The sequence below is a fragment of the Epinephelus lanceolatus genome, chromosome 8 (genome assembly GCF_041903045.1).
Source record: "Epinephelus lanceolatus isolate andai-2023 chromosome 8, ASM4190304v1, whole genome shotgun sequence".
Classification (NCBI taxonomy): Eukaryota; Metazoa; Chordata; class Actinopteri; order Perciformes; family Serranidae; genus Epinephelus; species Epinephelus lanceolatus.
In genome coordinates, this window is record NC_135741.1 from 10,259,920 (window position 1) to 10,277,901 (window position 17,982).

The 17,982-nt window shown below is 42.9% G+C and overlaps 1 protein-coding gene across 1 annotated transcript in view; it reads right to left on the reverse strand.

The window, feature by feature from the left end:
- Positions 1–3,075, reverse strand: part of itga5 (integrin, alpha 5 (fibronectin receptor, alpha polypeptide)) — a 50,640-nt gene extending 47,565 nt beyond the window's left edge. The window contains exon 1 of the mRNA XM_033628389.2: positions 2,672–3,075. Coding sequence (XP_033484280.2) covers positions 2,672–2,880 — 209 coding nt within the window. The 5' untranslated portion in view covers positions 2,881–3,075. The remainder of the gene's footprint in view (positions 1–2,671) is intronic.
- Positions 3,076–17,982: the final 14,907 nt, after the last annotated feature.

The following is a 17,982-nucleotide window of genomic DNA, read 5'->3' on the forward strand; positions in this document are numbered from 1 at the left end:
TCTGCGGATGATTCAGCTCCTGGTAAAAACTTCCTAAACATGAACACAGAGAGAATTCGAACCAGGAGAAGTTTCAGCTGATTGCAATTTTCAATCATCACCTCTAGATGCCACTAAATCCCCCTAAATCTTACACACTGGACCTTTAAAATGTATGTTTCTGCAAAAATGCACCATTCAACAGGCACCAGAAACTGTCTCATCCTTTATACACTCCAGACTGGGTCTGTTATTATTTACAGCCCCTGACCTTTGGCTCCTTCTATCTCCAGTATGATCCACTCCCTTATCCCTGCCTGGCACCGCAAAAAGAGGAGTCAGTTACTGTTGTGTGATTATGAAGTGTTTGAGATGAGTCCTCTGAAGTTCTTCCCATGATGGAGAGGAGGGTGTGTGTGGGGAATGGCCTACCTGTGAGGAGTCCATCTTCACTCAACATGAAATAACACACACACACAACAGGGGGCCATATATCCTCCTGCCCTTCCTGTGTGTATCTGACCAGAGCCGTGACACACAGTTCACAGACACTATCCTCGGGCGTTCTTCCATGGTGGGCCGTCTGCCAGTGTCCAAACTTAATTATATTATGGCAGGCCAAAGGGCATGACAGACCCGCATATATAAGCTTGTTGTCAAGGGTGTGCGTCAAACTGGGAGAAAGTAAGTCTTTGTGTTTGAAGGGCATTTATGGATGAGAGAATCTACATCTGCCATCAGTCTTGTTTCTCTGATGTACCCTCCGTGGTCCAACCAGCGATGAAGACAAGTTGCTAAAGTTGGAGCCAGGTGAACAGCAGCTCATCCTAACTAGAAACTCCCTGTACAACCTTCAACTGACCTGACTCCCCCACTCCCTATGTCTCCAAAGTGTGGGCGATGATGATGTGACGGCAAAAGCAGGAGATAACAGAAGCTCATTTCATGACTCTACTGATATGCCTCCACTTCTAAGAAACTGTGAAGGAAAAGTGGCACATATATGTGGCTGGCAGATAAAGCCATGAGTCATGATCTTAAATCTGCCCTCGTGTACTGTGTTTTGTTTGACATTTGACTTCTGAGTACGTATCATCCACAGGAAAATTACAGGGCGCTGGGTCGTAGGAGGCTACACTTAAACATTATTCCTGTTCTACACATAAAAACCATTGTCTCATGATATCCTCCTCCTCCACGAGCACGGCGTCTCAACTGTAGAAAAGTTCAGATTAAGTCATCAGTGAGATGACGTCTACCACGTCTCACACTTAATGAGTCGAGGAGAGATGATGGGGGAGAGAGGCTAGACAGTGGGGGGATGGATGAATTAATAAGCCCTGCAGAATGACATCAGCATAGGAGGAAGTGAGGAGGGGGATGCTGGAGAGAGAAGAGGGGTTCATGCATTCAAGCTTCACGTCCTAAATCATACCTCTCTGCTGAAGCTTCCCAGGCAGAGATGCAGACCAATAGCAGGCAGGGTTTTAAAGAGACAGCGAGGGCCAAGGGGAAGAAGGGGGGAAATCTCCCCATGTCTGAGTGTCTGCCGTCCAGGGAAGTGGGGAGGAGAAACAGGGAAACTAGAGCTGCTGCTGGCGGCCCACTCGGCACAAAGCCCTCTCTGAAATCCCAGCATGCTGGCTGGTTGAACGGTGGGCCGAGACACCGACTCAGCCAGGAAGTCTGATTATGTCTGAGTGAAACCTTGACTGCGGCTGCATAACCTTTTGTTAATGATTATTACGATTACAGGGTTGGGTCCCAGGCTCACCAAAATGCACTGCATGGCGAGCAGTACGAATGCAGATCTGTCTGCAGCTGAATTAACCCATGCCTTGTTTTTTGCTGCATCCCTGTTGATATAAACACTACATGCTCACAAGACAGTCAGAATGTCCCACACTATTATTTTCCCCTCATACTAACGGGGTATTAGAGCTGACCACAGGCATGTATGCATGAGTTTAAGTCCCTGATGCCAAAAGGCTCTTAAGGAAGAATGCAGAGACAATCACAGCATGCTGGGTGTCACAGGGATCACAGCCACGCTGAGCTGAGCCAGGAAGCATCACAATCAGCTGCAGCAGAGCAATGAGATGTGATTGCTAAAGGTTGCAGCTAACAGGCTTTTACAGGGCAGAGGAGGTTAAAAGGTCAGAATTAAATGTCATTTTGTCTGCAATGAGATTTGAGAGCCACTCCAATAGGTTACTGTCTTTGTTGGGTTCATTCACTCTTTTATATTAACATTATTTGGGCTTTGATGTAGGAATCATTTAGCTCATAAATGCAATTTCATGAATATATTCAATTAAAGTGGGTTGTGTGCACAGTGAGGGCGTGCGCGCTGTGCGTAAAGCGTGTATCCAGTGATCCAAGTGTATACACACAATCTTGATTTAGTGCCAGAGCCACAACAACATCCCACAAATGGATTTCCTTTTGGAAACTTGCTCTATAACTTGAACAGGGGGGCTGTAAATGTTCGGAAGTTTGGCAAAAACATACAGCCCCATGGAAAGTTTGCACGCTGCGCGCAACAGATTTGTGTACAACTGAGGGCATCGGTTCTGTGAAGCGCCCTGATACAATTATAAACAAATGTTTGAGAGTGTGCTGGAGCAATCTGCTGAGGAGCCCCTTCATATAAAAAACGGAAAATTGCATTCATTGTTTGAAATAAACTCACCTGGCAGAGTCAGCCAAATAAAAGTCAACAGCATATCCGAAGTAGCTCCCGTTAGGTCCGCTGTAAACAGCTGGGTTCTCCACGTCCAAGTTGAACGCCTCGCAGACAGGCTGAAGAAAAGTGAGTAATAGCCCGCTGATACAAAGGAGCGAGCGGGTGAGGAGGGCTGCTCTCCCCGGCGTCTTTACGCGAAATCGTTCCAAGCCCATATTTGAGAATAAATTAATCCACCCGAGTTTGTTTTAACTTGTGAGATTGTCCCAGTTTTGTGGCGCTTTCGATTCCGCAGATGAAGCCTGAAAACAGCGGTGGAATACGGCTAAAAGTGCATCCCTGTAACTCTAACCGGCCAGTATCTCATTAATGCTCCGTCAGCTCCTCTCTGCGCCCTTGCTCCTCTGTCTGCCTGCCTCTCTCCCGGCCCACGCCTTCTCTGCTCACCTACTCATGATACATGCAGCAGGGAGTTCCCACAGCCGTGACTAAAAGTTTGGAGGAGGAGCCAGTGATTCCCTAAAAAGAGGAAGGCACTTCTCATCCACAAACCTATCTCGGAGTATATGTTGACCAATGTGGTGGAAATGTGGTCATGTTTGAGTTCAGTGGTTTTGTTATCGGTGACATTTTAACCAGAAGAACAATGGTTAAAATAATCCTCCTTTCGCTTTTATCTCACGGTTATCTTGAGCTTTTGTGACTGAAGTTGACTGAAGACAGCCTGACAGGAGATGGGAAGGTCAATGACTTTTCACCTGGCCAACCAGTGTAGTGGGTTATGCCTCTGTGTCCATTTACTACAGAATAATCTAGTGGACAGGGATGGACTAAGTGGCCCTAATTTGACACCCCAAGATCAAACTGACACAACATGTTTGTACATCAACAAATCATCCAAAAAAAATTAAATCTGTCAATTTATATTTGTGCTAGGCTATCGAACAAAACAAATTTTGCAAGGTTTTCCTACCCACCTTGGCCTGCAAAGAAAAATTTAAAGTTCAACTAAAGTAATGATCAACCTCACCCACTGACCTAAAAGTCCAGTTTGGAGGATTTAGTTGGATATATCGGCAGAAATAGAATATAAAATAATATGTTTGTTTTCTTTAGCGTATAATCACCTGAAAATGAGAATCACAGTGTTCATGTTGCCTTAAACTGAGCTATTTATGCCTACATAGAGAGCAGGTCCTCTTCAGCGGAGATCACCATATTGGACTGCCATGTTCCTACAGTAGCCCAGAATAGACAAACCAAACACTGACTCTATATAGAACCATTCACGTTTTCGTGTTAGCCACCATAGTTAGCAGTGCCTCCACAACAAACCAAACTACACTGAAGAAACACAGATTTTTAAAAACTGCTTTAATCAGAGGTTTTGCAGGTTTAACTCACCGGGTACATTTGTTTTGGAGAGCAAGGGACCTCTGCGGATAATTTGGCTCCTGGTAAAAACCTCCTGAATGTCTGGATTTTTGAAATATCAGAGAAAAAAGGCGAGCACAAATTGGTAGGTGCTGGGCGAGTGGCCCATCTCTGCTGAGCCAAACTGCTAAGAGAAACACTGATATAAATCACCTGGTCCATTTGTTTTGGAGAGGAAGATCCCTCTGCGGATAATGCGGCTCCCCGTAAAAAAAAACTCCAAAACAACAAACAGTAAAGGAATCTTAACCAGGAGTTCACGCTTGCAAAACAGTCCACAGTGTATAACCCTGAATTAATTTAGAGCCAGGAGACTCTTTCCACAGGAGCACACTTGCACACCACACATTCACTCAAGGCACACTGTATGAACAATGACTAAGTATTTAACAAATCATTTTTATTGGTGGGCTTGCTAATGTTATGTAACATTATTATCAGGGTTAGTCTGGTTGTCCACAGGCCACAATTTATTAACAATCACGCGGTTAAAGCAGTCAACACTTACATCTCTGTGGTCAAATCAGCTGATGCTACACTATAGTGCACCCATACACTGACATTATACATGCAAACAGCCCGGATTGAGCTGACGGGGAGAGCTAGCGACGGACGTGCCAAAGTTAGTTTCAAAATGAGGTGTTAGCAAAGGGTATATGATGTCGGGACTGGTGAAAAAAGATCAGGAAATTACAGAACTTCGTGATGGCCAGTCCGCGACTGTGAGTGAATCTTTATCTCTTGAGGTTTTCACTGATAAGTCAGGATTTCAAACTGTTATAAAGCACTGATTTTTCACCCCTGTGAGCATTAAAAGCGTCAACCCTAATTTTCCAGTGATAATATTGAAGTTCATCGCTTTGATGTTTTGCCACCAGGAATACAAACTGCCGCTGCACCACTGGTCAAATATACCTCCCAGATATACATTTCTCATAATAAAGCAAGGACTTTTATTTACACAACTCCACACTAATTACACCTTTTGTCACACACCCTTGCAACTCAATGTGTGATCCACATGTATTTCTATCTAATTACAGCGTTGATCTGATTCGGGCATATGATGTCCTTTGGTGCACTCTGAGGGGGGTGTGTGGGAAGAGTCTGTATTCCTGCCTCTGAGTCACACGAGACCGAGGAAAGTGGTTAGGCTGCGAAAAGCAACTACTTGCTGAAATGAGACCTTTAATAAACCTATCTTGGCCGGCTAGAATTAGTGACTGTTGGTTTAGCTGATTCACTGGAAGCCTCGGAGACTGAACACAGGGGCCAAATTTGGCTGTGTGGCAGCAGCAACATGAACTCTCTGTCAAGTGCTGCTCGTATTTATAACTGAAGCTGAAGCCGACACAGGGAGCAAAGTCTGACCGTAGACCGATGAGAGTAATCCAGGGAGTCTGGTGGGGGGCCAGTTCACAGCTGTTGGGGGCACATGATGGTTCAAAGCCCTAATCCTGGAGGGGTCTCATTCTCTCACTCTGTTTTTAGGTCCTCAGGATGAGTTGTGGATGAGGCTGAAGTCAAGGCGTGGTTGACAGAGAGACAGATTATATGCAGCCATCAAAATTATTTGGAGTCCAAACTTTCCCTCTGAAGTCATGGTTTGGTTTTCACAAACCCCATCAAATGCAGACTCTGAAATGAGATGTTTATGCAATCAGCTACAAACACACTGATGATTTAAAGGTCCTAAAACTTTTTACCAGTATTGGTGGGTGAACGGGTTATAACGTAACTTTTTATAACGCAACCTATGGAGTTGGGCCATATTTTCTGGGAATCTAAAGGACGTGACATTATGCACGTGCCTGAGTGCCTTGCCTCCCCTCAGTTCCACTAAAGCACTAACAGTGTGCAACAGTAGCTAACATAAGCTAAGAAACAGCTAACGTCAGCAAACAACCTGCACCACAACAAAGTCCACATATGCAGTGTTTTTGTCATGTACATTCTTTAGTGGCAGACCTTCATTTAACGCCCTGTAGCAGCCCCCAGGGTCTGGTCTGGGTGCCCTCTCGGCTGCCTTGAGTCCATGCTAGATAAGCACTCTGTTGCTGGCATTACTCAGATTAGACTCCATGCTGCTGGCCACGAGTCTGTTGTGAGCCCTGGGGCTGACATTCACACTGACTGGATTCAAGTTGCTACTGCGGCTAAGGTCCGAGCAGCTGTCTCTCCGACGGAATGAGTAGCGTCCTAGTGGTGGGGAGTGAGGCAGAGGGTCTGCGGTCTGTGCTAGCTAGCTAATTCTTGTCTCATTTTCTGGTCTGATAAACATAAATCCATCCATTTCAGTGCCCCAAAATACTAAAAAGAAATCCTAATGTTAGAGGACGCACTGACATGTGAAATATATTTTGAAATTGTGGTTTTATATGGCTAACGTTAACGCTAGCTTTCGGCTAACCTGGATGAATTGCTAGCAAGATAACATCGCAAAATACTGTCTTGGGTGGTTTGCGTTATTTAAATAATTCAGAATCCAGGGCTGATCTGGCTTGTAAATTGGCAATCTTGCCATTTGTAAAATACTTTATCAGCTAACGTTACAAAGCCACCAACACCAAGTCAATGCTGTGTAGCTTAGTAACAGCTAGCTGGCTATGTTAGCTTGCTAATGTAATATCATGGAGTCAACAGTCCAAATGAACTATATAAATATTGCAGATAGTAACGTTATTCTAACAATGATATTTTAGAAATGATTTTCCAGCCGTCTAGCATGATGACAGTCAGTGTTGTGATTATCGGCTGACGCCCAGGTTCTCACTCACGACTGTGGATTGTGAGCACCAGAGCGCAAGCAATCAGATGCTGACTGCAGCTCACTTTACGGCCTCAGGGCGAGGTCTCACTAATACCAATTTTCTGAAAGTTACATACGGGATCATTATATGGTATGTCGTTTTGATTTGTGTTTCTGGATATCCAGAGAGTCTGAGGCCATTGTCTGAGTTTGAGTCTGAGGTTTCTGAACACTTGTATCAGCTCTCAGTCATTGTCTCCTTACGTGTCTGCCTGATTGAACAGCACAGCTTTAATGTTATCTATAAGCCCACGATTATCTATTTGACATTGTAAAGGATCAGGATTTACAATATTCCTTTAAAGTGTTGTGCCCTCTCTTTCTCTTCTCTCACATCTGTGTCATCCAGTAGCAACTTAACCTAGAAGCCAGTGAATACAAGCGTTCCGTTAAGCATAGTTTGTGTGTGAAGCCAGAGCCTGTTCTGCTTTCTGGTGACGCGTAATTGGGTCTGGCTAACTGAACAGTATTTTCCGTCTCCCTCCAACTGTGATTTCCGTTGAAAAAAGGGGGTGTGGTTTTGTTCCAATGCCTCTGCTTTGACATCATCATTTGGCCACTATGGCAACAGATCAGTGCAGCAAAACACTTAAAGAGCATTTCACAGGACTCTACACAGCTGGCCAACTATTTTAAATATAGACCTGACGTATTGGCACTCCTGCAAGGCTAGGCACATACATGTATGAGCACATGCACACACATATACATTAACCCACTTCCTTCCTGGTAACTGAGCATATGTTTTCCAAAATACTGGGTCAAATTATTAATAGCACTACCACAAGGCCACTTAGTGCCATTATCTTCACACTTATACCAAGATGTGAAGGTGTGAACTCAGAGTTCTGGTGCAACTGCTTCTTGTTTGCTTTCTACCTAACGATTCTTTATGAGGCAGTTTAACAGATCTGGCTACACATGAAAGCAAACATCACTGTCACCTGTCTGCCATATCCAATACTTTAAGTGACATCTTGGAAACAACAAGTTGTGATTTTACAGGGTTTTGCGCCATACTATTTCTGAATTAGTGAGCTATTAAATTTTGTTACCACCAATCAGAATTTCTCCTTGCTTTCAGGCTTTGTGCTAAGCTAAGCTAAGCTAACCACCGCCTGGCTCCAGCTTGATATTTAACAGACAGATATCAGAGTGGAATTGATCTTCTTATCTCTCTCCCTGCAAGAAAACAAATGTTTCCCAAAATGCCAAACTACCCCTTTAACTCTTAAAGGAAAAGTTTCAAATTTTGGGGGAAAATGCTTAATAAATTGTCCAAAAATTGGAACATAAAAACAACAGAACAGTTCACTAGTTGGTGGAGTTTGGACAGAGCAAGGTTAGCTGGTTCCCAGTTTCCAGTCTAAGCTAGGTGGCTTCTCGCAGTAGCTTCATATTTTAGGTCACCTGCAAAATTTCACTCACAGAGACACATACAGACCTTGAGGAGACTCAAATGGCCCCAGAGGTTTATACAGAAATACAAAACAACGACAGAGACACAAAACCACAGACAGATGAGTAATAAAGAGATGCAAAACAACAACAAAAAGGGGCTAAACAACTACACTCTTATGTAGCAGAGGTGGTGGGGCCTTCTGCATGTCTGTGCCCAGGGGCCAATTGTCTCGTAATCTGCCCATGGCGGGACAAGACGTCTCCTGTGTAGACAAACCTTAAAAATGTTTCTCAAATGTCAAGCTATTCCTCAATTTCCACTGCATGGTACAGCTCAGCTCAGCTAAGCTCAGCTTAGCCTAGCTCGACTCACCCCCACTTGCTTTTGGTACCAGGTGCTTTTCTCAAATTCATTGTCCACAGGAGATGGTACCCCCTCTATGTCGGGTGGATTCTTAGCTGATCATCATAGCTACGCAGCATGAGACTCACGTGACACCATCTTCAACACAACACACACACATAAACACAATGTATTCTCTCACTCGATCCTTGTATCAGCAACCAAACAGAGGGACGTCTGTACTTTATCAATTGACCACACAGTGGTTTTGCGGGCAGCTATATTTTAAAATGTAGGTCGAGTAAATAAAAAAACTGCAGTCACTACTGACAGTAGTACTCACTGGTGGGTTTGTGCAGACTCCTCTGCGGTTCTAGTGATGATTCCCTTTGACCAATCACTAGTCTGCGGTACTTTAACTCCACCTTCCAGTCTCGGCTCAAAAAAGTACCAGGTACTGGTGCTGTCATGATACTGGACTCTCTAGAAGAGACAGAGAGAGAAAGCACAGCTGGTACTAGTGTATCGATACAGTGGAAAATAAGTATTGAAACCATTTAAAATATTCAGTCTCAATAAGTGTTGTTAAATCGATATTTTTGACAACACTACCAGGTAGTATCCACAACTTTTGCTAGACAAGGTCCAGACAAGTCGAGTAGAGCCATGCCGTATCATGCGATGGAAATGTGGCGTGATTCAACAAACAATCACGGCACCTATCTGCCACTTTGTGATCTTTACACCCTGAGGCACCAGCCTCCACCCCAAATTCACTGTAGCACAAACAGAGAGCTGACAGTGATGGGCTCCGTGGGGGCGGGGTGGGGAGACACTCTGATGGCTGCCATTAGGCAACTGTTAGTGTCTTAAGTCTTAGAATAAACAGCTTTTTACCACTCGGGAACAGACAGCAAATAAAGGCCTCAACAGGCAACTTGATAGTTTGTACACAAACAAGACAAGAGCCACAACAATCAGGGAGATTTACCCCTCCGTTTGTTCCTTTTAGCAGTTTCTTTCGGATGTATTGGATTTAAGATTCACTGAGCTGAAGATAAAATGTCATGTTGAGCAGGAAAATTGAAGGCAATGATGGAAAGTGTGGTTTCTGAACAGACAGCTATACTGTTCTCACGCAAGTATTTGAGATGAACGAGCTACTACAGCTTAGATTCATTCTTTCTCTTGGTCCAAACAGTAAACCTGTCTTTAAATGCCTTTCACACACAGAGTTAATTCTCCTTCCACCTCCTTCCTCCGTCTCCCCTTAACTGTAGAAACGTAGTGATACACATCTTACAGGCAGGAAATTCCTCCATGTAAACGCCTGAGTAGACTTCCTGTTTCAGCGAGTTCCTACTCTTTGTGTCCGTTACGCTCACACACAAACACACACTTAATGCCTATCTGCTTTGCTTTCCCCTCAGCCCTGTAACATTCCCCATGTACAAGGAGGAAAGGGTGGTGAGGTGTTGCTGATTGCTCAAGCCCGTCTGAGGCATTGCAGACTGGACGACAGATTTGTCATGAAGGGGTGGAAGTCCTGAGCTGGCCCTGAGTGTTGCTGCATGGACTGTCCATTGTTTTCAACACAAGCTCTTAGCAACGTAGTAGCTGGGTGAATCATATGATTGTTTTAGACGGAGAAATCATCCCAGAGGCTCCTTACAAGGCAAAGCTCACCCGCCCTTCTGCATTATGGTTTGAGGCAACGTGTGTGGGGAGCAAGATGATCCAAACAGTGTCCGTTGTTTAGTTGCCTTGTTAAAACAGCCACAAAATGTCTGAATGAGCTGTTGTGTTTTTTATGTACATCTGCTAATCAGTCAGAGCAGTAAAGCAGCAAGCCTGTAAGCTGCTGGGGAGAGAATGACCCCGCTACCAGCTCCAGCAGCCTCATTTTAAACTCCATAACACACACAAGTGTCCCCTAACCCATGGGCAGATTATGAGACAATGGGCCTCTGGGCACAGACATGCAACAGGCCCCACCACCTCGTCTGTGTAGGAGACAGATCCCCAGACTTCATGCTGGTTTTGCCTCATTTCATTGTTGTTTTTGTCTCAGCATCTTTTTGTGTTTTTGTGTCTCTTTGTGGTATTTTTGTGTACCTTGTTTTATGCTTCTCTCCTACTATTTTGTGTCTTTTTGTAGTTCCTTTGCATTTGTTTGTGGTCATTTTGTGTCTCTTTTAATTCAGTTTGTATCACTCTGTAGTTCCTTTGCATCACTTTGTAGTCACGCTGTGTGTCTTTGTAGTCGGTTTGTGCATCTATTCTTTGTTGGATTGTTTTGTGTCTCTTTTTATAGTTCATTTGCATCTCTTTGTGGTCATTTTGTGTCTGTGTGAGGTCATTTTGTGTCTTGTTGATGTATAATAGTGTCTTTTTTGGTCACTTTGTGTCTCTCTGTAGTTTCCTTGCATCTCTTTGTGTCCATTTTGTGTCTCTTTGTAGTAAATTGCATCTCTGTGTCCATTTTGTGTCTCTTTGTAGTTCCTTTGCATCTCTTTGTGTCCATTTTGTGTCTCATTGTAGTTACTTTGCATCTCTTGTGGTCATTTTGTGTCTCTTTGTGGTTGGTTTCTGCATCTATTGGTGTCTTTTTGGGGTTGTTTTTTGTCTCTTTGTAGTTCCTTTGCATCCCTTTGAGTCATTTTGAGTCTCTTTGTTCTGTGTCTTTGTACTTCCTTTGCATCTCTTTATATACTTTATTAATCCCCCTGAAGGGAAATTCTGGGTCTCTTCCTGGTCAATACGTGTTAATATGAGTGACATTTTGCAGGTGAAGGCCACGGGGCCTCTGGGCCTGTGCCCAGTAGGTCCATTCAGTAATCCCTCCATGCCCTGACCTGCCTGCATTAACAGCCAGCGCTCTGCATCATGCAGTGTTTAGTCTCGGTCCTAGATCACTGAACTTGTTTGCTTAAAAACACAACTCCTTAAGAGGCGGCATAAAATGCTTGACATCCTTTAATGGGAGGTCACTGAGGCAGAGTGGCCGGGCTGACAAACCAAGACAAGATGTAAGCACCCGGTGACAAAACAACACTGTGGGGTGGGCTTATAGGAAAATCCTCTTAAATACCAGAATCAACAGTGAAACATAAAACTGGTAAAACTCTGAGCTGGATCACAGCGGGCAATATTTGTAGGTTATCATAAAGAAAGAACAACAAATAAACCGCAGAGGGTATGACTCCGAAACCAGGTCAGAACTCTTTCCTTGTGAAAACTTGTGAACAGGAATGTTTGAGTTGAAAGATGACATTGAACAAGACGTGTGCGCAGCCAGTCGTCCAGTTTTGGCATTCAGGTCTCGTGTTCAGGGTGTCATGTTTTATTTGGATGGCCTATTTGTCTCTCAGAGTAATGGTGTGCCCTCCCTGACCCCCTCCTGTGTTTTGCTATTGGGGCGGGCGTGCTGCGGGGCCGCTGCCGCCAGGCCTTGGAGTGAAGGAATGCAGCTGTAAAATGTGTGTATCTGGGGGTACAGCAGGAGAAGGCAGTGAATCAATGTGATCACTGGAGAACCTCAGGGTATTGTTTCACACGCAAATAAACACACACACACACACACACACACACACACACAACACACACGTATAGCCATTCACACATTCCCTCCAATTTGCTGCTGTTGCTTTCCCACACCCACTCCCTTGGCTAAACATGTTTGACACAATGCATATGGAAACAGTCGCACCCGGCTTCCCATGACAAAAACAAGCTGCACTTAAAGTGAGAATAGATAAATATAGATGCTGTTCCTTCTTATATTCGTAGACGCAAACATAAACATTTTCTTTTTCTTTTTACATCCTAGTGTTATTGTTACAAAAACAGCCAACCACTGCTGTTTTGAGCACAGACAAATTTATATTAGATGTATAACTGAAGAGGGCACATCAACCTAAAAAGGACTTTGGCTGCTCCACTTGTGTTGTGACTTGACAAATCTCATGATAATGAATGGTTGATGGCACCAGTAGACACAACAGCATTGCAGCAACTTTCAACACTTCATCAGCTGAATGGCGACATGCGCTTCCTCCACTGATGTTTCTAGATGAGATTGATGAGGATGACGGCTGATGGTAGAAACAAAGGCTTCCCATAACGTCTCCTCTATAAGTTTGCAGCAAGACAGGTGGACAATGGAGCAACATTTACTATCAGCATGTATCATCTACACCGATGGGTGTAGCATATAGTTTCCTGAATGTTTCTGGTTAATATGATCAAGTTCCTTCCTGTGGTGGAATTTCACATTTATCACTGCGGCTTATCTTTTCACACTCAGGCAGTGCAGGATGCTGCAACACAGCATGCCGAATGCTTATAAACCTTCGCTGTTTTCTTTCTGGATAATATAGTAACAAGACTGAGAGTCTGCAGACACAAGCTGCTCTGTGAGGCTGTACTTTGGCACAGCAGTGCGGTGAGCCAAATGTTAACATCAATATGCTAACATGTTTGCAATAACAATGTTAGCATGCTGATGTTTAGCAGGTATAAAGTTCACTGTGTTCAGCATATTAGCTCAGGATGTTATTGTTATTTTACCATACATCAATAGGCGTAGATTTCTGGTGGGACACAGAGGACATGACCCCTCAATATTTAGAACATGTACATTTGTCACCCCCAATAAAAACATTAAAGCAGCAGAGGACATTTATTTGGATGAAATTAAGATATTTCCACCATAAATTGATGCAGAAAAGGGACAAATTGTGCACAAAAATCCCCAGAATTCAGGAAATTAATAGCCTGATTAAGATCATCCTGATGACATGAGCTAAACATCCTGTGTTTCTGAGCATCAGTCTGGACTCGGCTGCCTCGTATCCAAAAATTAAAGTCAATCAGAGACTGTGCTGAAACTGATGATGTAAAATGCAGGCTGCAGAACAATAATGGCGGCTCTTGAAGCAGCAAGCACTAACTTAAACATTAGTAGAGTAAACACAGCAATAAGTAAAATTATTGCAGAAATAGAGTCAATAACAACAATTAAACAAGAGCAACAGTGTGTACTCACTGAGGCTCTCTGAGGAAAAGACTTTTCTAAACCATTTGGTAAAAACTTGATAATCAACTGGCTCCCCTGGTGAAGACATTACTTGGTGTTTCGTAACACTCATTGGCTAGAGGAGTTTGTCTGTCAAGGTGAGTACTCCCACGCACTAAAAGAGTTTGGGGCAGCACCAAGTCCAGGCTGATACAGAGAGCGAAACAGATTGTTGAGCTCACATTTCAATCTAAATTTCATGATGATCCATCAGGCGACAATCTCCAGGGGGTGACAATTAAACCAACGCTAAAATGTCAAAAACTGCAGTTCCTCTAATGGCCACTTGAGGCTGGCTCCAAGAAAGAGTCAATCCCCATAGACCCCAATGCCAAAATGCCCAGCTTTACAGCAGAAATAAACATGTTTACAGCCTGGTACAAAAAAGGTTTTGGTCTCTATAATCTCCCTCTACATTTTAGTAAAGCTTAAAGTTACACATAAATAAGGGTTTGGTCATTTTGAGTGGCTGTATGCAGACAGCATCCCAGGGTCCGTAGTCTGATCCACTCTTTGCTCCACCACAGCTCCTCCCTCTTGTCCAAATATGGTCCATGGTCCACACCTTAAATCTCCAAAAATCCAACATGGTGACGGCCAAAATGTCAAATTCAAGGCTTCTAATCCATCCAGTCGTCTGGATATTTCACTCAAAACCACAAACAACAGCTTGCCGGTGGCACTAGAGGAAAAGTCAGGGGATCATCAAAGTCATCAGGATTTATGATCTGGGAATCATACATGTCTGTTCAAAAATGTTGTGCAAATCTATTGAGTAGATCTTGAGATATTTCACAGAAAACCTGTAGAAGGCACTCAGGAGGGGTTTGTTTAAGTCATTAGGGTTAATCCTCTGGGAACCTTGAACATTTAGGTGTTTTTTTTTCTTAGATATTTCAGAGTGGGTCAAAGTGTTGGGCAAAGCATTATTCTAGTATCATCATCCCGAGAGTCGAACTAACATGGCTAAAAATATAAATATAAAAATAAATGTAACATGTGTTCTGGTGACTCACTCTTTTAATTCAGTATTATTCCCTCTTTATCTTACATCTGACTACTTCCTGATGCATTGTGTGTTATGTCCTGTCCAGACCGCATTTGGCCGAGGCTGATGATCAAAACAGTGGTTTTTGAGCTAGGAGGTCTCAAAAAGAATGTACCATACTTTAGCTGTGTCACCTTCTGTAAACATTAAAAAACATTGTTTGGATATTGTGAGTCACAATGCCCGTTAAAATGTTACACCTACCCCCCCGGCTCCAGTTAATCTGTCCTGCTCCTCCTTATAAGTCAATGTTGATGTTAATGCTGTCCAGACCACCGAGGTGTCACGCACACTTGCACAGCCTTATATAGAAGCCATCAGAGATTATGATCAGTGCATCAGTAGTATCAGCTGGTGTGAACCAACATGCGGAGGATAGACTGTCATCTCGCTAATGTAAAAGTCATAGTGAGGTCACATCCTGTGGTAGCTCCCTTCGCTTACATGAGTAAGGGTCCCAGCTAGACGAGGCAGAGCATGAGGAGTCCTGGGAAATGATTGGCATGGTAATATCAGTTTTTTGGTGGGGGGTCGAGACTAATGAGAGGACTTGCACGTACCATGTCCTCTGCCTGGATAGGGTTACATCCTAAACAAACTAAAGCATGCACACAAGCAAACAGCACAGAGGGGAAGTGTCTTCTGTAATAAAAGGTTGTGAGGTTAGAAGTATTATTATGGTATAACTGCAGGTTTGCTTCCTCCACTTGAAATCTGACCTCTCAGGTTCACATGTTAAAGGATCTCCACCAAATCTCCACCTGTTCTCCAGTTTATTTATTTAATAATACGACACAAGCCTTTAACCTCCTCCCAAACAACACTTTGGGTTTGCTGCACCCTATGCTTCATTTTGCTTAACTTACACCTGTTGTCCTTGGCCGTGGATGCTTTGTTGTGCAATAAAGTGGAAGCTAAAGCACAAAAAACAAGATGTCAGCCATTTCTGCCAAGTCAGTCTACAGCCAAACACAAAAGTGGACAAGTCACAAAATGTGACCAAATTAAAAAATAGTAACAAGCTAAGGCGCTGTAAATTGGAAGTAGCTACTTGTCTGAGGACATCGGGACTTTATTATTATATTATTGCATCATTTCACACAGGCCAGTTAAGTGTGACAAACTGTTCCTACAGATAAAAAGGGCATTACAAGCTTAGAATATAGTGCAAGGAGAATTCACACAGGGTACGAATGAACAAATTACAAGGTTTTTAGCTGGGCTACCCCTTGAAAGTTGGAGATTCGCATCATCAGCTGGAGACCTCTCAAGCGTGATTTATACTTCTGAGTCGAATGGATGCCATATCTACGCTATATCATATGCCATAGACTGATGTTTACTTCCACAGAAATGTAACTACACAACGCAGCAATGCAGACCTCCTGTCTATTTTTGTAAACCATTTCCCTCAGTGGAAACAAAGCTTTTATTACTTTAATTTCACAGATAAGAAACAATAAATTGTGAAGACAATAAAGCCTCCACAAAAATAGCATTTTAAGTCTTGTGTGTGATTTATCCTGGCTTCATATGAGAAGAGGAAATCTCTGCTAGTCACTAGGCTAATTTATACAATGTCAAATGCCATAGACTTGTGCTACTAAAGTTAGCATGTTGTATTTGTTAGGAAAACGTGTTTAGTATAAGACAGTTGTTTTGTCAGTGAACCTTGTGAGCTGTAATGGAGCCAAATTTTGTAACATTACCTTTGTTAAATGGTGCTGTTGTCCCTGGCTTCATATGAGAAGAAGAAATGTCCACTAGCTGCTAGGCTAATATATACAATGTAAAATGCCATAGGCTTGAGCTAATAACGTTAGCATGTTGTATTTGTGGGGAAAATGTGTCCGGATTAACACAAACGCCTTGTCTGTGAATGCTGCGAGTTATAGTGAAGCTGATTTGTGTACCTGTGTTTGAAATTGTCTCTATTAAGCCATGTTTAATGTGTGTTTAATGTGTGTTTTGAATCAACTAAACAGCACTTCACAGAAACTTTGACACAGACTAGTGTTTTTGAGGTGTAACTGCAGAGTGACACAGACAGACCACAGCACAGGTTTAATGTTCCCAGCAACGTAGGCCACATGCGTAGGCTATGGCGTAGACTCTGCACAAGTTTAAATGCCGCTTAAGTCGAGATTGCTTCAAGTCAGAAAGTTCTGCTTTAAAGTGGTGAATTTACCCCTCACAGCAACTTAATATGACACAGTCTCTGGTTTTTGTTTGATATCTCGAGTCAGCAAAAAATGTTGTTGCACATTCCTAATCCGTCATAAGCGTTGTTAGCTTGTTTACTATATGACATGAATGCCACTGTCACACTGAATGTTTTTTTTTAGGTATGCTGTATTATTTGCAGTTTTGTTTTTGCACAGTCATGTTTAGGCATTAAAATAAACGGTTTATAACAATGTTAGACTTGAATAGTGACCCACTAACCCATGGAGGTACAGAACATTAAACAAATCTTGCATTGTTTGCAGCGTTCAGGCATTTAAATAAACTGTTTCATACTCTATTACACACTGACTATTGAAAATAAACCCATCATCCCCATATGAGGACATCATTTCTGTCTATAACTACTTACTGCTCAAGGACAATGCTTAGTTTTTTGATACTTATTAGGTCGTAGTAATCTCAAATAGCTAGGAAAAATAAAAAATGCATACCAAATAAAAGCTCAGGAGGTTAAATATAAGCTGATGTTGTAAGCAGCAGATGACGTGAACATTTAGTTTCAAATCATCAGTGTAATTCAAACAATAGCAAGTAGGAAAATCCAGTCAGGTATGTTTATTGCTGCTGGGACGTCTCCATGGAAAATCTTTTTAGTAGGTCTTTTTGCTCTTGGGACAGTCGTTAATTCTGAATCTGTTACAGCTTGTACGACTACTCTCCTGGCTGTATAGTTCAAACAGCCTGAGCTGAACTAAAAATAGCCTCTCCAACTTGCCTTTTATTTTGCTCAGTAAAGGTACATTTATCCAAACACACATCCCAAGCACAGAGCTGCGTCCTATGATATCACATTGACTGGGCGCTCTTGGCATGTTTAATCTGGGAACACATGCTTCATTATTAGGAGAGTGCCATGCTGCCACAGCCAAGTATTGAGCACAAACAATTCCAGTCTTCCTGCGTTTGTGTTGAGGAATGTTGTGTTTTGGTGCTGCTGATGAATCGCCTGCTCTTCAAA